This window comes from Sus scrofa, chromosome 15, assembly GCF_000003025.6.
Source record: "Sus scrofa isolate TJ Tabasco breed Duroc chromosome 15, Sscrofa11.1, whole genome shotgun sequence".
In the NCBI taxonomy this organism is placed as follows: domain Eukaryota; kingdom Metazoa; phylum Chordata; class Mammalia; order Artiodactyla; family Suidae; genus Sus; species Sus scrofa.
The window spans coordinates 93,610,968-93,633,741 of record NC_010457.5 but is presented as its reverse complement, the minus strand read 5'-3'; the positions used below and the strand labels follow the sequence as shown (position 1 = coordinate 93,633,741).

At 34.5% G+C, this 22,774-nt stretch overlaps 1 protein-coding gene across 3 annotated transcripts in view; it reads left to right on the top strand.

Annotated features, from left to right (window-relative positions):
• The window catches only part of COL5A2 (collagen type V alpha 2 chain), a 369,276-nt gene extending 347,390 nt beyond the window's left edge, over positions 1-21,886 (top strand). For 2 of the 3 annotated variants that reach the window (XM_021074694.1, XM_021074695.1), the window contains 16 exons: positions 85-192; positions 299-352; positions 1,142-1,195; positions 1,955-2,116; positions 2,782-2,889; positions 4,002-4,109; positions 5,774-5,827; positions 7,719-7,826; positions 8,344-8,397; positions 10,490-10,597; positions 10,984-11,037; positions 12,043-12,150; positions 14,619-14,910; positions 16,493-16,680; positions 19,297-19,536; positions 20,212-21,886. In XM_021074694.1, the coding sequence (XP_020930353.1) occupies positions 85-192; positions 299-352; positions 1,142-1,195; positions 1,955-2,116; positions 2,782-2,889; positions 4,002-4,109; positions 5,774-5,827; positions 7,719-7,826; positions 8,344-8,397; positions 10,490-10,597; positions 10,984-11,037; positions 12,043-12,150; positions 14,619-14,910; positions 16,493-16,680; positions 19,297-19,536; positions 20,212-20,358 (1,947 nt within the window). In that variant the 3' untranslated portion in view covers positions 20,359-21,886. 3 annotated transcript variants of the gene reach the window in all.

Below are 22,774 nucleotides of genomic sequence, written 5' to 3'. Positions count from 1 at the left end.
AAAATGGTTTGTTAGTAATAATTATTATAAAATGATTTGTCTATAAGTGTTAAAATCAATTGCATAATTATTCAATTGATATAGGGTCCTGATGGGCAGCCTGGAGTAAAAGGTGAACCTGGAGAGCCAGGACAGAAGGGAGATGCTGGGTCTCCTGGACCACAAGGTCTAGCAGGATCCCCAGGCCCTCATGTAAGTCTTAAAAAAGGGAGACACAACTTGAGTCCAGTGCCAATGTAAACCTTATGTTTAGACCATCTTTCTTTACCTCAGCAATCTTTTGTTTGTTTCTATTTAGGGTCCTAATGGTGTTCCTGGACTGAAAGGTGGTCGAGGAACTCAGGGTCCTCCTGTAAGTTGGTTTGAAGCTCTGGAAATTACACACAGCTAGATACAGATGTCTAGTACTTTATAGCCATTTTAAGTTAATTGGAAGCTATAACAAGGTATTAGTTGTATAACTGTACTGTAGTAGAAAGCACTTTACTTTGATGACGATCTTATGATCTTGGAGGCCCAGCTGCCTCATATGTAACATAAATAATATATTACCTGTAGAAGAGGGAACAAATAATGTGAAAATACTTTATATTTCTGTTATATAAAATATTGATGTGGTTCTAGGCCTTACCTTGAACATACTTATATATATTTGAGATAAATGGAAGGTGGAAAGAGAAAAATAGCATCCTTCCTACCAATTAATCCAGATCCATTCTCAAACACATAGGATTCAAGAAAAAAAAAAATATTGATCACAAACAGGGAGTGGAATATAAAGGCCTAAGTATCCCTGTAAAAAAATAGACCCTAGAAAGTATGTGTAGCTAATTTTTACTTTAGAATTGTTTAGACATGTGATTGCCAAGGGGGAGAGGGAGGGAGTCAGATGGACTGGGAGTTTGGGGTTAGTAGATGCAAACTATTGCATTTGGAGTGGATAGCAGTGAGATCCAGCTATACAGCACAGGGAACTGTATCTAGTCACTTGTGATGGAACATAAGGATAATGTGAGAAAAAGAATGTATGTATATATATATATATGTATGACTGGGTCACTTAGCTGTACAGCAGAAATTGATAAAACATTGTAGGTCAACTATAATAAAAAAATAACATTGTGTGATATTATATTTCTAGGGTGCTACAGGATTTCCTGGTTCTGCTGGCAGAGTTGGACCCCCAGGTCCTACTGTAAGTCAATTCAGTAATTCAGATCATTAATAGTGGAGTAATTACATACACACATAAAAATACACACATACCTATACATAATATTATGCTACACATATATGTATTTGAGTTATTTTGGTTCTTTTGTTTAATCCCTTAATGATTTGTTGACCTATTTGTTGACCTAAATTCTCTTGTCCCAGTAATTCATACTGGTATGTTGTCAGGCAAATCCGTCTTTAATCATCTAATGTTTCTTAGAGGAGTTTATTTACAAGTCCTTTTAACCCCAATGTTTGACTATTACTTCATTTGGCAGCTAAATACTAACAGTTTTGTGTGCTAATAATAATTTTTTTTTTCAGTTAGGAAATGTTATTATTTCATTATAACATCAAATCAGACAGAATAAATATTACATATTCATAGTTGGGTCAGAGCCTTATGAGGTTTCAAAATTCAAGTTAATTCAACACACACTTTTTTTAAAAAATTTCAAATCACTTTACTTTTATCTTTAATTTTTTCAGTTGAAATATAGCTGATTTATAATATTGTCAGCACGGTTTTAATAATGACTCAAAGGTAATCATCTGCAAATAATTTAGATTTTCCTCTGGGAAATGAATCTGCAGTTGTGTATTATGTTTTATTTAAATCCACTGAGTGACTGATAGGAAAAATGGACCTGTAAGGCTTGGGAATCTCCCTCTGAGGGCATTAGGTCTTCTAACATGGCTTCTACTTTGCCCTTCTGGATCTCTTTCTGTGTTGTACTAGGGAGCTCCAGGACCTGCAGGGCCCTTAGGGGAACCTGGGAAGGAGGGACCTCCAGGTCTTCGTGGAGACCCCGGCTCTCACGGGCGAGTGGGAGATAGAGGACCAGCTGGCCCTCCTGGTGGCCCAGGAGACAAAGGGGACCCAGGAGAAGATGGGCAACCTGTAAGTTTGCATCTTGGTTCTAGACTATCTCTAACTGGAATATTTACTGGTAGAAACCCATAATAACTACTGCCATAGAGAAATGGGTTATATATTATCCTGGGCACTTTTGTAATCCTTTAAGTGCCTTGTACCCTATAAGTTTTTAATTTACTATTCTGTGCTCTAGGAAAAAGGTGTATGTACAGATACAAAAATACAACAGTAATGGATATGGTTTTCAAAAACTAACAACGAAACATTTTTTTTTTGTTAAATATCCATACTGAATGAAGAAAACTTTTTAAAGCAAACTATTTTATTTAATATTCATATGCCTCAACATAATGTATTTAGATAGAGCCCTATTTATTTTCTTTGTTTTAAAAATTTCCTTGTCATTCTAAAAGAGGAAACTTATTTGCCCAAATAGCTACCTCTTTTATTCTACCAATATTCACATTAATATTCAAGTTCCTTCCCAACTAATTAGCCATTCTCACCTTTAAATCATGTTAGAGGTTTGGTGTGAATTACACATTATGACTACTCAAAAGTAGATGGTTTTATGGAACAGAGAACTTATTCTCATACCCAAAAAATAGGTAAAGCTGTGATCTGTTATAAAGTGCTTGCATATGGTTTTCCCTGGAGAACTTCTCATTACAGTTTGTCTTCAAAATTAGGGTCCAGATGGTCCCCCGGGTCCAGCTGGAACTACTGGGCAAAGAGGAATCGTCGGCATGCCCGGGCAGCGTGGAGAGCGAGGGATGCCTGGCCTTCCAGGCCCAGCAGTGAGTAGCTGTATTGGTCAATATTTCATCTGATTATGGGTAATATAACTTGTGAAGAGAGGATTTATGTTTTTTTCTTAATAAACAAGTCTTTTTCAGACACAACTTCTGAATATCTCAGAAGCCTTTTGACTTGAAATGTCAAATTCTTTACTTAAGTACCTTCAAAAGCCTTTGAAAAATATATTTATTTAACCCCGGGACTAGAGAAGTAGACAAATAAGGATATGGATTTTGGGTGACTCTAAATCTTTCTTCAAAGATTAAAAATATCATTGAGTTGGAGAAGGGGGATGATCTCCTGGTGAGTAGGTAGCCTCTTTTTAAATAAACATGCCTAACAGAAACATTCGTATTTCACAGTTCAGAGAGTAAGTTTTCATAAACCATCAAAGGGAAGAAGTAGTTGAGCTAAAGTCATACTGGAGGTGAAAGTGGGGTGAACTATAAAGAAGGATTCTGAAAGTAATCTCCTGGTCCCTGGAGGCTGTGAAGAATCTCATATTCCCTAGAGTAAGGATAAAAGTTAGCTTTGAAGAGACTAAATTTTACTGCTGAAAGTTTACATGTTTGAGGGGAAAAAAAAAAAAAAGATGTTTTATATAGAATGAAGACAGAGAGAGGTACTGCTGGCACCTTGGAACTGGGGACATGTGGATGGAGATCTGAAACCAGCAAACCAGGGGTTAAGGGATGTTTTGGTGTTATGGAGGTGAGCCATGGAACCTGGAAGTAAACTCTGCCAATAGTGAGACCAAAGTGCCAGGATATAGAAATAAAGGGAAGTGAAGGCAAAATGAATAAAGATGAGCATATCTTACCAGTGATGCAGATTCAAGAAAGACATCCAGAACTGATGACAGTACCTCAGATTAGAACCCAAAGTGCATCTGAGTTGGTGCAAAGGTTACTTTTATATGTCAAGATGAGTGCGATAAGAAGTAGGCAACCCCCTCAGAAGGCACTCCAGTGACATGGGTGTTGTGGAATAATGGACAATTATTCTCATAGAAGGAGGGGTGGGGATGCTGTTTGAATAAACATAGCCTTGATGTGAACTGACATCCTTAACTTCTTCAGAAGTGGTTGCCTTATTTATACTTTCATTTCAGGGCACACCAGGAAAAGTAGGACCGACTGGTGCACCAGGAGATAAAGGCCCCCCTGGACCTGTGGGACCCCCAGGCTCAAATGGCCCTGTGGGAGAACCAGGACCTGAGGTAAGTACTGTAGTGAAAATCGCTCTCCCCTTCCTAGCTCGGTGTCATGGGGACATTTTTTTTATTTACCAATCACTTTAGAAATTTAGAAATTGTACTTTTGACCTGAAGGAAGTTTCCTAGTGATGTTTTTTAATGTATTCTTTTCTAAAGAGTTGACTAAATGATAACGTAAGGGAAAGGTAATGATATTGGTGTCTTTGCTCTGACCATCTATTCTGGAATCAAGTATTTTTGATGATTTAAGTTGTTACCAAATTGTTTTGAAGGTGAAAGAACATAACCATTTGTCTTTTATCTTGTTATTATTTCATTCTGTAATGGCATATTTATCAGAATTGCCAAGTTTTATGGTGATAGGATTAATATAATTGTTCCAGCTTATGAAAAGGGCAAAATAAGCAGAGATCATTTTGCTTAAGTGTCCCTATAAAGTAACATTATGGATATCATGTTCCCTTAGGCTCTTTTGAGAGGAAATCAGCTTTGGAAAGGTAATTTGAGAAGTTGCAATTTGGAATTTCCTCTCTTCAGTGCTTTATTGAGTAAATCACAAAATAGTTAATGTCACATCTTCTTGAAAGAAACAATGCCTTTCAGAGCAATTTTTGATCAAGTGGTAAAAGTATAATTCTGGGGAAAAAAAAGGAAAGAAAATAGGGAAAGAAGACTATGTTTTTAAAAGTAATTTAGTATCTAAACATAATTATTTCAGAACTTTCAAGGTATTATTCGGGTTAGTAAAAGTGAGGAAAACCATACAATGGTAATATAAACAAAATGTAAAATACCAGGAATGGATTTTTTTGTCTATTTATTTCAAAGACTTTGAATACTTTTCTTTTTTGCCTTTTTGGGGCCACACCTATGACATATGGAAGGAAGTTCCCAGGCTAGGGATTGCATCGGAGCTGTAGCCGCCAGCCCATCGGAGCTGTAGCCACCAGCCACAGCAACACCAGATCTGAGCCACATCTGCAACATACACCATGGTTCACGGCAATGCCAGATTCTTAACTCACTGAGCAAGGCCCAGGATCAAACCTGCGTCCTGATGGATGCCAGTCAGATTCATTTCCACTGAGCCACACCAGGAACTCCTATTTTTTCTTTTTTAATATAAAAAATAGAAAGTAAGAATTTAGATGAAGTGTAGGAGGCACACCAGGAGGAGTGTCCAGGGGCCTCCCTGGTGGTGGAGCTCCTCCATCTGGTGGCACCTCTGGGCCCACCATTGAAGAGGTTAAGCCAACTGACACCAAACACTGAAGAACCCAAATCTATAGCAAATTCTAGGACAGTCTTAAAGTGGAGCTGCTGTAGTAAATAATGGGCATTCTTAACACTTGAATATGAAATATGTACACAGGGAAAGGTAATGATATTGTACTTTAGAAGTACTATATTATAAGTGGAAAATATGTGTCAAATAAAACTGTATTTAAAATTGGCACCAAAAATATAAGAATGTGTTAATAATTTTACAAGCAGATCAAAGTAATAAAAATATGGCAGAAGACTTGCTTCTACTGAAATTTCCATAAATGCTAATTTATAATATGGAAGAGAGGTGGGAAACATGCTATAATTTTTCTGACAATTGGAATGTGATTTTTTTTTTTTATTACTCAGTTAATTCTTTTTTCAAATGTGTTTCTTTATAGGGTCCAGCTGGTAATGACGGTACTCCGGGACGGGATGGTGCTGTTGGAGAACGTGTAAGGGCAATTTCACTGATTAAAATATCTGGAGTGATGTAAATTTGAACCATTTTACTGAAAAGTAAAAATCTACTTTTTCTTCTCCTGGTTCCAGTTTGGCCCTGATTTTTCTGATAGTAGCAGTCTTTTTTGTTAGGTCATAATTTGAGTAGATCTTGTAAGTGAAATGAGGTTTGAATACACAGCAATGCAGCAATGTGAGATGGCCTTTTTCAAATTAACAGTAGGAAACAAATTGCTTTCATATTTGGTGCATCGTGAAGGCTTTGAATAAAGATACATATGAAGTAGTCTGATTATTAAACTCATTCACAAAAGTACGGAAGCTGTATAACATCTAAATTTCTCTACTCACCTAAAGTGAATGTCACGTGAGGAAATAATCCATCTCTCTCTAAATATTTTATATTTCATGATGTGTTTTAAAAAATTTGAAGGGTGCTGAACTGAAAATATCCCCAACCGTATCTGAAGCTCTAGTGCCTTTGGGAAGTCACACAGTTGTCTCAGACTACAGAGTAGTAAACAGAAGGCAACCAAACAAATAAAAAACCCCAACTCTCTCTGATGTCTGTTATGATGCAACGTGGACTTTGAAACCAGCAAGACCTAGATTGGAATCTTGATTCCTTAAGTAACTAACTATGTGATCTTGAACAAATTTTCTGAACCTCAGTTTTCAAATAGTTTAAATGTGATTAATCCCTATACCACTGGGCATTTTGTTTTAAATGATGTGTTTAAAGTGTCTGGTAGGCATTCAAAGAGAGAGGAAGAAAGAGTTTTGAGGACTCCGCCCCTCCTCCCCACTGCCATCTACCATAAAGCCAGGGAATGCAAATTCTCTTAGCATCTGAGTTTTTCCCTTGGTGGTGTATATTCTCTAGTACAGTAGTCAAAGGTTTTGCTGATGTATCCCCTGATTCGGTTTTGAAATTCTGTGTAGCCCTATGGATATTTTAACTTGCCATCACATTTTATTTTAATCATAAGTTTTAATAGTTGCAAAGGAGGTAATTTGTGGTAAATCCTAAGTGTATATGTGCTTTCAATATTCAATGTATTACGTGTCCATTTTCTAAACGAATCACCAGTTTGTCCTGGTTACCAAACTAATTAGTCAAAAAGACTTAATTTCCATAAAAAAGGACAGACTCCATTTTTTTCAAGTCAAATAATTGTATTAATATATGTTAATATTAACAATAATCTCTCTCTGACCTCTTAAAGAGACAAGTAAGGTTTGGAACCTTGTCCTAATTAAGTCACCTGGGTAAAATAAGGAGCATTCTCTTTATCTCCAAATACCTCTTTGCTTTATTCTCAAGGTGACTTTGGATTCTGGAAAAGTCCCTTAGTTTGATACCCAGTGGTGTTTACTCCTTGGAGCATTGCACCGCAGTAAGACTGCCAAGGGATAAGATCTGCTTTTATTTCATGAAATGGGAGAAGAGTGATAAGGAAGGATGCTCCAAATCAGTTTCCTGAAAGAACACATGTGAAGTTGAAAACTAGGAAGTGGTTTCCTTAAAATTTTCTGTCTTGGTTTTTACACTCTGGAAAGTTTTTGTTTATACCAAGTGTACAGATACCCCAGTTGGAAGGATTTCTGGTCAAAGAAACAGGCTGAATTCTGGAGATAACCATTCCTGTTCTCTAGCAATCTTGATTATGGGAATAATAGGGTGAGAATGAGGGCAGAGATGAAACTGGGGAGAAATATCTTATTCCTTTCAGTTTGATTTATTAATAATAAATTTAAGTAAAATATTTAAGTAAAATAATGTTTTAAAAAAATATTTTTTTTCCTTATGAATAGCATGAGCATATAGAATACTGTTATTTTAGAATAAATATTAAAAGGACAATATCATGGTTTTCTTGTCAGGGTGATCGCGGAGACCCTGGGCCTGCAGGTCTGCCGGGCTCTCGGGGTGCCCCTGGAACCCCCGGCCCTGTTGGTGCCCCAGGAGATGCAGGACAAAGAGGAGACCCGGTAAGAAGTGTCCATTTTACACTGACCATTAAAAACATCAATATGCTGTCTTATGAGCTACATATACGCATGCATACAATGACATGTGTGCTTAGGGACTCTAAAGAATAATAAATGGTCAATGATGATTTAATTTTTTTAGTCTTAAAAATTTAATTCTAATAGGTGTTCAAAAACCCTGATGCTTTGACTTTCATCATCTTTAGGAAATCAAATAATAAGTATCATGTCAAATTTAAGTAATAATGTCTTATGTAATCAACTAAGGTGATCTTCATTCAGTGAAGTCCATTAGTAAAACTGACCTTAGAAGTGTCATTGGAGTTATAGTGAGCATATTCTTTTTTTATACTTAAGGACATTACCCTGATTTTAATTAATTAGCCATAATAGTATATCCTTAGATACGCATACACACATATAAATATTCAACTACAAATACATGTTCTTGAATATTACATCTATATAATTTATCCACTTATTTTAACATATCAATTTTTGTGAACATCTCTTCTAGGGTTCTCGGGGTCCTATAGGACCACCTGGTCGAGCCGGGAAACGTGGCTTACTTGTAAGTTTTCTGTTTTGTTTTGTTTTAATATGTCTTCCTATATAAAATATACTCCCAAATAAGTACAATTTAAGGTTCACGAATGAAAATTACCAAATTCTTCAAGCTTTGGACAAAATATTAATTTAAAATAATATCCAGGTGTTTATATTTGTTTTTATAATTTTAATATAGCTCTTCTGAATTTAACTGTGAATTATTTCAGTAATCAATCAAGACTTTGGAGTCACAATTTTCTCCCAAAATAATGGCAGTAATAGTGCCATTTGCTGAGATTTTCTAATATTTACATAGGGAAATGGGTTTAAAAGTTCTTTGTAAACTTCGAAAGTGCTATTCAAATATATTTTATTTTCAACTAGACTGCCCTACCCATGTTTTGATTTTTTTGTATTTGCAGTTGCTTCCAGATTAATGATTGTTGTTTTTTCATGAATGAAGCATCTCTTATGGGCAGCCTGTGATCATATTTCTTTCACACCCATTATATAAATGAATATCTATACTCATGAAAAACAATTTTAGCCTTAGAATTATGTCCTGTTAGTAAATCATCATTCTCAGCTTTGATTTGAGCTAGGCTTGAGGAGATTTCATAGTTAATGTCAAAAATGATTTTCTAACCAGTTACAGTTTTTTTTTCCGTGATTTCCATGAATTCTAGTTAATAATTTAGTTAATGCTTTCTGGTTTAGTTAGTTAATTTGGTTCAGTTTACTTTTAATTATGAAACTTAGGGAAATCCCTAAATTAAACTAACCTTTCTGACATGATAAAAACATTCGGACTGATTTTAGCATTTAAGTACATTATTGTATAAAATGCATAAAAGTTACTGAGATCTAGTCTTGTTTTTATTATAAAAAAGATTCCCATACTATTTGACAATTAGTATATCCAAACAAAATAGGAACCAAACAAAATAAGAACAAAAAACTAATAAGGGAAAGATTAACCCGAGAGCCAGTCTGTTTGATGATCCTCCATTCTCCAAAGTTGGATGGATAGTTTCATTTCTCTTTTAGGAAAACTTTAAAGACAACAGAAGCTTCACCTATAATAGGTGACTCTATGCTATTTATCAGTTTCCTGTGAACTACTCAACCCTTGGAGCTGCCTTTATTCCCCAAGACTTAAAAATAAACTAACAAAGGAGAAGCCTCTGACTTATAAGATTGATCAGATAATTTTCACCTCTTAGTGTAGCTTCTATTCCCATACTTAGATTCTTACCTGTTACTTTTTCTTTAGTTCCCCAGGATTAGGGTTGATAAATTTGGGTACAGATATTGCAGATATGAGGATCATATAGAATTTATTTGTGTTTTCTTTAGAAAAGTGTGGCTTGATGATGATATTCCTCTTTTCATTTGCTCAAAAAAGTTTTTGCCAATTTCTTTTTTCCACCAGTTTTATTGAGCTATAATTCGTGTATAACACTGTATGTGTTTAAGGTGTACAACATAATGATTTTATATAGGTATATATTGTAAAATGATTACCACAGTAATTTTAATTAACATCTGTAATTTCATATAGTTAGAAATTTTATTTTTTTGTGGTTTGAACTTGTAAAGTCTACTGTCCTTGCAACTTTTAAGTACGGCCAATTTCTTAGTATAGTCCCAGCTGTCATATCTAGCTAGTTTATCTGCATATGCAAATTTAATAAATGTTTTATTCTTAGAAGTAACATAAGTAAATAAGAACTCATTTTAATTTAAAAGAATATGTAGTGGCAATATTTTTACATAATGATATCAGCTAAATATGTGAAATATAGTCTTTGAAAAATGTCTCAGGCTAGATCAAACCTAAAACTACCTCTTTTTAGTCTGACTGTAGGAAAAACATTAAAAAAATCTGAATCTTTTGGAAAGCATTACTATGCATTTTATGTTTTTAGTGACCACTTTCATTCTTTGAGAAAAATAGAAAAAAATTAGTAGGTCTAATACTATTTAGATAAGTAAATATATTAATATGTATAAAAGATAGTACTCAAAATGTAGCAAGTACAGTTGCACAAAGTAAAATTGTAGTAAACTATGGTCTCAACAGGCAATATCTATTCCATGACCCTATTTTTTAGGGACCCCAAGGACCTCGCGGTGACAAAGGGGATCATGGTGACCGAGGTGACCGAGGTCAGAAGGGTCACAGAGGCTTCACTGGTCTTCAAGGTCTTCCTGGACCTCCCGTAAGTTATTCCTTTAAGTATTACTTACCCTCCAAGTGAAAATACACGTGTGTCTTGACATAAATATTTATTTGTCTATAAATGGATGGATGTTTTTGTCTTTTCATTTTTTAAAGAATATCTTGATGAATAACTAATTACCTAGTTATCCTATATAATTGTTCATTTATTTGCTGTAATTTCTAAGAAAAAAAGCAAAAGGGGATTGCACCATTACTCCTACCACTGGGTTTATTATTGGTCAACTCATGTAGACATTGTAGAGATTTATTACTTTATGAAAGTAGTTAGTGCTGCTAAAGTCAATGATAGGACATTTTTAAAAGCTGAAAATTGTAATTCATAGGATATAAATATTCTGGCATCATTTTTTTTTTCCTACTTAGGGTCCCAATGGTGAACAAGGCAGTGCTGGAATCCCTGGGCCATTTGGCCCAAGAGTAAGTAACAAAACTTAATAAGTTGCAGATGCAAATAATAATGTGCTTGGTGACTTATTCTTAGTATTTGGGTATTGTTTTCATGGCATTGAAGCTGGGTGGGCCTCGGTTCTCTGAAGCAGGCAGTGAATGTATGAGACAAACTATTCAGCCCTTACCTTTAAGTAAAAATATCCTGAAATACGACATATTACCTCATAGGTCATAAATTAAAACTTTTACCTAGGGTGGATATTGTTCTCTGTTAGTTTATTTTCGTATTCTGTGTTTATTGAAATTTCCATTTAATCTTACTCTTTGAGATAATACAATAAGATTTACTATGAAGTGGAGACAGATTTTGAAGCTGGATATAGATTCCTCTAAGTAATTGTAATTGTTCCTTAGAAGTCATTGGCATAAGGCTAATTAGGAAGCAAATCATAAAATAAAACCAATATTTGAAGCTTTTAGAAATTCTATATTAGTATTAATGCTGCCTCTAATAGGTCATTAATGCCATGAGACAATTGACATATACATAACTATTTGGGAATATCATTAGAAGGAATTTCTGCTTTGTCTTAATATAGTGTAAATAAATCATACATAAAATTGAGAATAGTATCAAAATTACTAGGATGTAATGAGATTCTGGTGTATAAGCACACAAATTTAATTTATAACACTCCAACTTCTGTCATTTGCTTATTCCTAGTTAATTGAGTTTCTAATTAAGTTTATAATACATGAAATTTGATGAAACATCTACCAGTAAAAGTCAATGACTAGTCCATTAAAGTTTTTAAGTGACACTGGTCTTTTACTCTGCATGGATGATGGGGAAGTTGTGTGTGATGAAGTAGTAAACATTGGAAAGTGCTGGAACTACATTTATTAGTCATTAGGAAAATGAATCTGAGAAATCATTGTGATAGCTCCATAAAGAAATAGTCCTTTGATTAGACAAATACACGGCAAAGGTTTTCTTCCTGAAGTCTAAAATACAGTCTTTGTTTCTTGCAGGGTCCTCCAGGCCCTGTTGGTCCTTCGGGGAAAGAGGGAAACCCTGGGCCGCTTGGGCCAGTCGGACCTCCTGGTGTGCGAGGCAGTGTTGGAGAAGCCGGCCCCGAGGTAAAATCACTGAGATTTGTATGCAAGTAATACTTTTGGTTCCCATAGCTTGGATTCTATCTAAAGAAGGTCTGTGCAGCATGATGGACAAGACTGAAGGAACTCTGAAAACAAGCCTAAAAGTCATGAGCTTGTCTGTATAAGAAGCTATTTCATACATTTTAATACAGCTTATTCAGAGTATATAAAATAAGAGTCCAAGCTACCTGGCCTTGACTTCATGTGATGCCAATGAGCAAATAGTGTTATGATTGTATTATAATTAGAGTTATGAAAATGTTGCTTTGCTTTAAGTGGCAATAGACTGTGAGATTTGATGCATGTATTCATTCATGAAAATCCTGAAAAGTAAGGCATATGATATTGAAGTTTTATTCACTGAAAATGAAATTCAGAAAGGATTTCAATTAAAACTTTTAATAGAGTATTTCAGTAGTATCAACTTGAGAATTATGTAAATTATAAATTGCTTTAGTTAGACATTGACTTCTCAAAAACCAAGCTTTGAAAAAAAACCTCTCACCTATTTGCCATGCACGCATGTATGTATGTGCATGTGTGTGTATATATATATATATATATAATTTTGTTCCCCTCCCTGGTGTTTCTTCCTCTTTGGTTTTATTTTCCTTTCCTTTTCTTGTTTATTCTGTCTCTGCCCTTTCTTGGAAATACCGTTAAACCAAATATTTATTATTTGTTACATGGAAAAAATAACTTTACATTTCCTCTGGTCAAAAGAAATATTTCTTATTTATTTATTTCTCTAACCTTAAATGGAAAACAGCTGCAGAATTGGAATGACTCTCACTTATGTGGCTTTTAATTGACTTGACTTTGTGATTTAGTGGTCCTTGATGAAAAAAAAAAAAGCAGAAACTCTACCCCTGAGCTAGCATAAAGGAATGTACAGGATCATGATAGTACCTTAAAGACCAAAAAACCAAAAAACCAAAAAAAAAAAAAAAATACCCAAAACCAGTTTCAATAGTGTCTTGAGGATGAGGAAATGTTTACATCAAAGGTTGAGACAACTTGTCCAGAGCCATATAACAAGTGGCAGAGCCAGTAACAGAGCTCCAGCCTTCTACCTGTCAGGACTGAGCTCCCCGTAAGAGTTGCAGACCACGCATCTCTTCAGGTTGTTGGACGATTCTCTCAAGTTGCTCAGTTCTTCCCTGTGAAAATGGAGAAAAAAATTAACAGAGAAGATCCACTTTTCTAGACTCTGCCACGTTTCATGCTTATCTCCAATTAACTCAAAAAAAAAAGAGAACCCTTTATTTTATCTTATTTATTTTTTATTTTTTTTAAGTGCCACACCCATGGCATATGGAAGTTCCCAGGTTAGGGGTCGAATCAGAGCTGCAGTTTCTGGCCTACATCACAACCACAGCAACACCAGATATGAGCCATGTCTGTAGCCTATACCGCATCTCATGACAATGCTGAATCCTTTAACCCACTAAGCAAGGCCAGGGATCAAACCTACATCCTCATGGATACTAGGTGGGTTCTTAACCCTCTGAGCCACAGTGGGAACTCTGTGAGAACTCTTTTTTTTTTTTTGTTAGTGAAAAATGTAAAGAGAAATTTCTCCAATTTTGTTTAGTACAGAGAATTTTTATCTATACACTAATTAATGCACATAAAGATTTCCTGTGCTTTTCTCCTTATTTGGAAACAGGGGGGAATTCTCTTGTGGGTGTTTCTGGTGTGTATTTCCTTTGTATTGATATGTGGTCTTATAGAACCAGCAGCCGTAAGTCCTCTGCATATCCTCATTCAGCTTCTGTCCATAAATCCTTTTAAAACATTCAGTTGTCTAGCCCAAAATAAATTTGGAAATGAATGTACATATCTACCTATTCTTAACATAAAATGTATCGCATCTTTAAGGTAAACATCAGAGCATATATGTTGTGCTTTGATTTTTTTTTTTTTTGTCTTTTGTCTTTTTAGGGATACACCACGGCATATGGAGGTTCCCAGGCTAGTAGGAGTCCATTCGGAGCTGTAGCTGCCTGCCTATGCCACAGCCACAGTAACGCCAAGATCTGAGCTGCATCTGCAACCTACACCACAGCTCAGGCAATGCCTGAACTGTAATCCACTGAATGAGACCAGGGATCGAACCCACATCCTCATGGTTCCTAGTCAGATTCATTTTCCCTGCGCTATGACGGGAACTCCGTGTTGTGCTTTGATCTTTATCTCAGATGCTGTCTTGCAGGTATGTTGCCTGAGAAACAGTTATGCATCATTTCTCATTCTTGGAATGTTATGGGTTCACGGGCCAGAACCATCTAGTTTAAAAAGGGCATGAATTACAGATCTCTCTGTAACCATCAAATTCAGGGGTTTCATTGTAACTTCCTGTGCACCAAGCCTCATCAGTGCCTTTGCATCCAATTGAAAAACCAAACCCCCAAACTGAATTAAATGTGTTTTCCATTTTTTTAAATTAGGGTCCTCCTGGTGAGCCTGGTCCACCTGGCCCTCCGGGTCCCCCTGGCCACCTTACAGCTGCTCTTGGGGATATCATGGGGCACTATGATGAGAGCATGCCAGATCCACTTCCAGAGTTTACTGAAGATCAGGCGGCTCCTGATGACAAAAACAAAACTGACCCAGGTGTCCATGCTACTCTGAAGTCACTCAGTAGTCAGATTGAAACCATGCGCAGCCCTGATGGCTCTAAAAAACACCCTGCCCGGACTTGTGATGACTTAAAGCTTTGCCATTCTGCAAAGCAGAGCGGTGAGTAGACAGCTGCCCATTTGAGCAAAGCTTGTTGTCTCTGATGTGTAATTCTCAAATGCATTTCGGAGCATTTTATTTACTGTCTACTTTGTAATAGAAGCAAGAGATAAAATGGTAGACAGGCACAGAATATATAGTCTACTGGTGGGGACAGTTGATGATATGAAAAATTATGCTGTGAGATAAGTTCTGTAATAGAGGACATATCCTATTATTGCTGCAGTTTCATGGTGGTAGTTCCATTTCCATCCAGAAGTCCTAAAATATTGATAATTTTGTGGTGCTATAAATGTAGAAAATACTTACATCTAACAGAGAAGACCCATTTTTTCTTTTTTTTAAATGCGAAAGGTTAAACATATTAAGTTACCACAATAATTCTCAGGGGTTTAGTATGATGACATATATGGTTGGATCATGAAGAGTAGAATAAAGTATACACTATTTCCCAAATTTATTTGAGTACGGGATTTCTTTCATGTGGTTTAATGTTCTGTAAATCACACTTTAGTAATCTCTGCTGAAAGATTATGTTACAGTAATGTTATAAAATATTTTGAAATTAAATAGTCTTTTTCCTTAGTTGCGTACATAATGCCTAAAGTTTGCAAAATTCTATAATTTTGATTAATAAGACCTGGTGAAGAAGGACGGCCACAAGAATGAGCTATGAAATGCTTAAGAGTTTCAGTTGGCTTTAAAATGACATTGACAGAGATAGCTAAAATTATCTTTGCAGAGTAAGCATTTTGATATGCCTCTGTATTTTACGTCTGACCACCTGTTCAGCATTTAAAATGCAGTTTTTAATACATATTATATATACACACATATATATTTATATGCATACATATATTTATATATTATATATAATACTACTATATAAACTTTTTATTTATATAACATAAATATACATATATTGTATACATATTTCATATATATTTTATGCATATTTTATGTATGTATACAGAATATACATACACACTCAGATATGTACATAGAGACATATGCGCAACAAAGTAATTGTGTGCTTATTAGACTGTGTTTCTAGCACCAAACACTAACTTGATATAACCTGCTTTAAAAATCTCTTCTACATGAAATAATTTTTAAATAGAGCCAGTGAAATAATTCATAGCATTCTAATTATAGTTTGACTCATTTACCTACTTCATTCATCATTTTGACAATACATTATTTTATTACATTCCATTATTTGTTTTAAAATATTGGTTTTATAAATTTAATGAGAACACATTCATTTTTACAAAGCATCTTACGGTAGATTAACTCTTTTTGGAATAGTTCCTCATCTAGAAAATATATGTAATGATATTTTCTTCTCATTTGTGTTTCTTCACATTTGGCAAGGTGCCTTAGAATGTGCCTGGCATGTAGAAAGAACCCATATGCATAGTAGTTCTTTTTCCTTAGATGCAGAGTATTTCCTTAACTGGGATTCTTTCTTAAAAGTCTTTAATCAATGAGTTCATATTTTCAAACCCTCTCTTAATTCTTTTAGAAACTCATAATGTTTGAAATGCTTTTTATTTAGCAAATTTTTTATTTTTGAAAATAGGTGAGTACTGGATTGATCCTAACCAGGGATCTGCTGAAGATGCAATCAAAGTTTACTGCAACATGGAAACAGGAGAAACGTGTATTTCGGCAAACCCATACAGTATACCACGGAAAATGTGGTGGGCCAGCAAATCTCCTGATTATAAGCCTGTTTGGTATGGTCTTGACATGAATAGAGGATCTCAGGTAATTTAATATGCTTACTTAAAATTGTATTCATTGCTTATCCTTATTTATTTTATTTTAATGTTTATTTAGAACTATGCTCTATTGTTTTACCAGGTTTATTTTACCATATTTATTTTGAGGTGATATAGTCTCATTGGTTACAATTGTAATATCATTGCAGAAACATGACTATGAATTAGGGAGTTCCCATTGTGGCTCAGTGGGTTAAGAACCTGACATACTCTCCATGAGGCTTACTCAATAGGTTAAGGATCTGGGGTTACCTCAAGCTATGGCATAGGTAACAGATGTGGCTCCTATCCCTTAGTGCCTTGGCTGTGACATAGGCCTGCAGCTATAGCTCCAATTTGATCCCTAGCTGAGGACTTTCATATAAAAAGAAAAAAACAACAAAAAAATACCATTATGAATTAAATCAACATAAATTTTGAATGATAATTTTCACATTGATTGAATATACAGAAGTAATTATTTTTCATATTAGTTCCTTTAATGCATTTGACACTGACAGTGGGATACAGCTGAAGGGCTCTCGCCATGGTCAAAAGACAGGGATTACATTTAGGATCAGGCAACCTAGGTGACTCGTACCTGGATCTTTACTAACTTTGGGAACTTAGAAAGTCACTTAACCTTTTGAAGCTTCAGTTTTACCATTTTAAAGTGAGGGTGCTAATATTTATCTTACAATCTCTGTGTGTAGATAAAGTACTTAATATAATGTTAATATAATATCCAGTATTTGGTAAGTTACAGATAAATATTAGATAATTAATATATTATTTTTAGTAATGGAATCCCTTTGTAAACTTTATAGTATTATTTAAACTTAAGGCATTTTTATAATTATATAAATTATGTTAATATTTTTATGAGTCCATTCCCTTCTATGTTTCTTTCATGGTCCAGTATTTAGAGTCTTAACTAGCCTTGCCACTTATGAGTGCAATATGAATCTTTTATTCCAGATCTCTTTATGGTAGTCTAACTCTAAAGTTTTCTTCTCAACTTTGGTCTTGACCTTTTCTCAGAAATCATGTGCATAATAAACGCAGTAGGAAGACATTATGGGTGTGTGCGAGATATACTAGAATCTACCATTATTTAATGAACAGGAAAATTTTTAAATTTAAATATACCAAATTGAAATATAATTTAGTTAATACATAATGTAAAAAAGCTCAAATGGAGCTTGAAAATAAAACTCAAACTAGAAGATGAGAAGGAAATATCCTACAGGAAATTATTATTTTTTTTGTAGCTTACTGTTTTATTAAGAATTTCTCAAGAAAGATGATAAAATACTCAAAATGAAAACCGTACCCTCCTGCTCAACCACTCACAAAATTTCTTACAAAATGTACAAGACCTTCTCAGTGTAAAAACAAATGACTTGTTTACTAAATATACACTGCTAGAATAATAAACCAAGAGAATTTAATAAATTGAGAATCAGAACTTATGTAAGAAATTCTTTAAGAAAATGTTTATATGTTTAATACTTAGAAATCTGGTATATACCATGTAAAATTCAACTACAAAATACTTAAGTGAGAGGTCAAGCTTTTTAATATTGTTAGCTGTAGAAAATTATTATTATTTTTTATTATTTGTTTTTCTGAGCCAGTAAAAAGTTCATAATTCATATTTTTTACAAGTTGGATTAAGAAAGATTTTATACCAGTAATTTAGTCCTAATTCTTTTTATAATTAGCAATAAAAACAGTGAGTTCCTTTTGATACACGATTGAACATCCACACCTATGCTCAAGTATATAACTTTTTCTAAAAATTAATATTCAAAATTTTTTTAAACAAATAGAGAAGCAAATTCAAAAATTTAAGTAAATTTAAACTTTCTCTGGTGAGTTATAATTATTTTTGGTTTCATCGCTACTTGTTTGAGGTAGTAAAGACAAAGGTTCTTATGAATATTTATATAAATTTTAAGATATTTCTGTGTATATAGGTAGAATATCTCATATGAAAGAATAAAAGTAATACTCTCCAAAATTTATTTGTCTGAAATTAAGACACAAACACACACACAGAGCTCTATAAAACCCATCCATATTACATATATTGGGGCCCAGGGCAGAACATTCCAAAATATGCTTCCTTGGCATATTCTTTTGAATTAAAGTTATTTAAGAAAAGGTTAATGCAAGAGGGACACTTTACTCCTGCTCTCTGTCTCCCTGAAAGCAGGAAATAAATCTCCCTTGTGAAAGGTGCCCTCCCAGTTCTGGGAGATAAAAAGACATCCTTATCCTCAGAGATGGGGAATTTAGAATCGAAAAGCCTGTATAAACAAACCTTGTTACCTCTTTACTAATTTACTACCCAAGTCCAAACTTTAAATTCCTTACCAATTAAGTACCCAAACCCAAGTCTCTTTGTCCTGTCAGTTCCTCTCAAATTTATTGTTTCTTTGTCTGAAAAGTATAACAGCTGCCTGCTTCAGCAACTTCTTAGGTCCCATTTCTAGACCTGTGTGTGACGAATTAAAGTTGTTTTTCTCTTGTTAATCTGCCTTGTGTCAGTTTTATTAGTTCAACCACAAGAACTCAAGGGAGTGGACACGAATAACAAAGACTCCTTTTGTTTTTCTAGTTTGTTTATGGAGACCACCAGTCACCTAATGCAGCCATTACTCAAATGACCTTCTTGCGACTTTTATCAAAAGAAGCCTCCCAGAACATTACTTACATCTGTAAAAACAGTGTAGGATACATGGATGATCAGGCTAAGAACCTCAAGAAAGCTGTGGTTCTGAAAGGGTCAAATGACTTAGAAATCAAAGCAGAGGGAAATGTTAGATTCAGATACACCGTTCTTCACGATACTTGCTCTGTAAGTACTTTTGATCCATTTTGATTGGGTTGAAGAAAAAAATTTATTTTGTTAAAAATACTGTCATGGTACTGGGGAGGGGCAATTTTACTCTGTATATAAACACAACAGCAGTTTATAGTTATTCCTTAGGGTGAACTTGAATGTGTGTTATATGTGAAGCACACTAGAGCATTTAATACAAGACAATAAAAAAAGGAGTGGATCCTTGCAGCTCTTTACAAAGTCACTTTGGTTCTCCCGCAAGTTACTTAATTTATTTCATCTTAATTCCATGCTTGGAGTTCTATGATTCTAAAATATATAATCAATCTGAGGTACCTTATATTTTTCACTGACTTATATGTCTTCCCCCTTGCATATCTAGATATAAAAAAAAAGATTTAATGATGAATTATGGTTTCACTTGTAAAAACCAAAAAGGCTTTCATAACTCATGTTGTTGTGACCATTTGGGAAGTTGCAAAAGAACAAAGGGCAATTCCTCAATTTAAAGCATGAGAGAAATGCCTGCCAGGTAGGCCAGTACCTCACTTTATGTCACAGTGCTCTTACTTTTAAGTAATGCTCTAAAAATTATTCTTTTACATGATAAAAATTGGTTTGGAAGTTTCTGTCTGACATCTTTGGAACGATTTGTATATCCTCTTAACTCACTGCACCATTGAATTCCAGAAACGAAATGGAAACGTGGGCAAGACCATCTTTGAATATAGAACACAGAATGTGGCACGCTTGCCCATCATAGATCTTGCCCCTGTGGATGTTGGCAGTACAGACCAAGAATTTGGCGTCGAAATTGGGCCAGTTTGTTTTGTGTAAAGCGAGCCGAGATACATCGACAATGCACACCATCCCCACCACCAGTGACCACCACCATTCACAAGACTTTGACTGTTTGAAGCTGATCCTGAGACTCTTGAAGTAATGGCTGATCCTGCATCAGCACTGTATATATGGTCTTAAGTGCCTGGCCTCCTTATCCTTCAGAATATTTATTTTACTTACAGTCCTCAAGTTTTAATTGATTGAAAATATTTTGCAATACAGCAGTTTAGGTTTAAGATGACCAATGACAATGACCACCTTTTAAAAAAAGTAAACTGATTGAATAAATAAATCTCTGTTTTCTTCAATTTATTTCAATGTAATACAAAGTTGCTTAGTATTTATGAGAAAATTCTTCTTCCTGGCAGGTAGCTTAAAGAGTGGGGTATGTAAAACCACAACATAGGTTTATTTCACATGGCTTCAGTTTGAAACATAGAAAGTAGTGCCCTTTTGTGACCTCTTATTCCCAGATTAACAATTAAAAATGAAATCAAAGTGTCTATACTTGTGATAGAAACCCACATGCATGTCTTGATGTTGTAAAACTAAAGATAGACTCTTTAGAGAGAACCATGAAAATATATCAGTTTCTGTCCAAAATAGAATTTTAAAATAATATATATTCAATGGAATTTCCGCTCAAAAAAAGTGAATTTAAATTTTGGTAAAGTGTGGTAAATCTAGACTTCTTCATTCAAATTTAAAGCTACCTTTCCCTTTTGACTCAACCTATCAATATAGATAGAAGTTAAGTGAGTAAGCCATTTGCACTTTCTCGTTTAAGAAGAATTTGATTGCAAAATAAATTCCATACAACTTTATAAACAAATGTTCAGGACCCAAAGTTGAAAGTCTTCCACATGTACAAACTCATCTTCCTCAAGCCTATAATGAAAAAGATTTAGAAACTCAGAGTTGCAGGACTCTGATCAAATGTGATGACTAGAATTAGAACATTTGGCCTTTGAACTCTCATAGGAAAAATGACCCAATATTTCTTAGCATGAGCTACCTCATCTCTAGAAGCTGGGATGGACTTAACTATTCTTGTTTATATTTTAGATACTAAAAGGTGCTATGCTTCTGTGATTATTCCAAGACTGGAGATAGGCAGGGCTAAAATGTATTATTATTTTTCCTTTAATGATGGTGCTAAAATTCCTTCTATAAAATTCTTTAAAAATAAAGATGGTTTCATCAGTACCATTTGTGAAAACGTAACTGTTAGATTTCCCGTTTCTGAAAGAAGGAGCATTGTTCCAGTGCCTTTTCACTGTTCATCTGTCATACTGTATCTGGAATGTTTTGTAATACTTGCATGTTTCTTAGACTAGAACATGTAGGTGCCCTTATGTCTCAAGGATTTTTTTTTTTCCTTAATTGCATTTGTTGGCTCCATTTTTATTTTTTTCTTTAAAAATAAACAGCTGGGACCATCCCAAAGGACAAGCCATGCACACAACTTTAGTCATGTATCTCTGCAAAGCATTGAATTAAATGCACGCTTTTGTCATGTCAATGGTTTTTGTTTCGTGGAATTCCTTTGAACTTATGAGATCCATTTCATTTTCAATAGTGAAAAGTAGGTGTTGTGGTATTCTTTGTTTGCCATTTGTTTAAAAGATAAAACAACAAATACCTTTCATCTTGTAGATACTGGCTTATAATGAAAAATCAATTTGCAGAATCACTCACAAAGGCAACAGGACACTAATTCTCACTGTCTATGCCCTTAAAAATCTCAGGGTCATAACTATTGATAAAAAGAGAAAAGCAACTGATTTTTCATGGTTGAATAAACTGATAATAAAACATATGTCTCAATGTATCACATATGAATTTAGCGTAAATGTTTTCAGAGTTTTCTTTCACTATTTATTTCACAATATTGTTTTTCCCCAAATTGGTTATTATTGAGCTCCACATCCTGAACTTGAATATGCATATACCTAAAGATTTGTGAGTTTTGTTTGTATTAAAACTTCCTCCAAGGCCAACTTAGAAAGGTTGTGCAATTTCAGTTGAATGAGACAGAAATGTGTTGATTCTCTTACCTCAAAAGCACTAATAACTTCCGGCTATAGAAATACCACTTCTTATTTGGAGCTCATACATGTTATAAACGTGATTCTGCCCCATTCCAGGAGCCCTCAAATTTCTTGCCCAAGTTCCAGATCTATAGGTCCCTTTAGATTAGAGTACTTCTTTCCTTTGTGCCCAATAGGCACCTCAAACTCTACATCATCATAAGTGAAATATCTACATCTGGGGAGTATGGGTGACATTAATCTTTTATTACTTTATTAAAAATGCAAATGAAAAATCCCCAAATTAACAAAAATGAAGAAAAAGCAACGAAACACAAATGTCACCCCAAAAGTTCCAAACTCATAATACAAAATTTGGC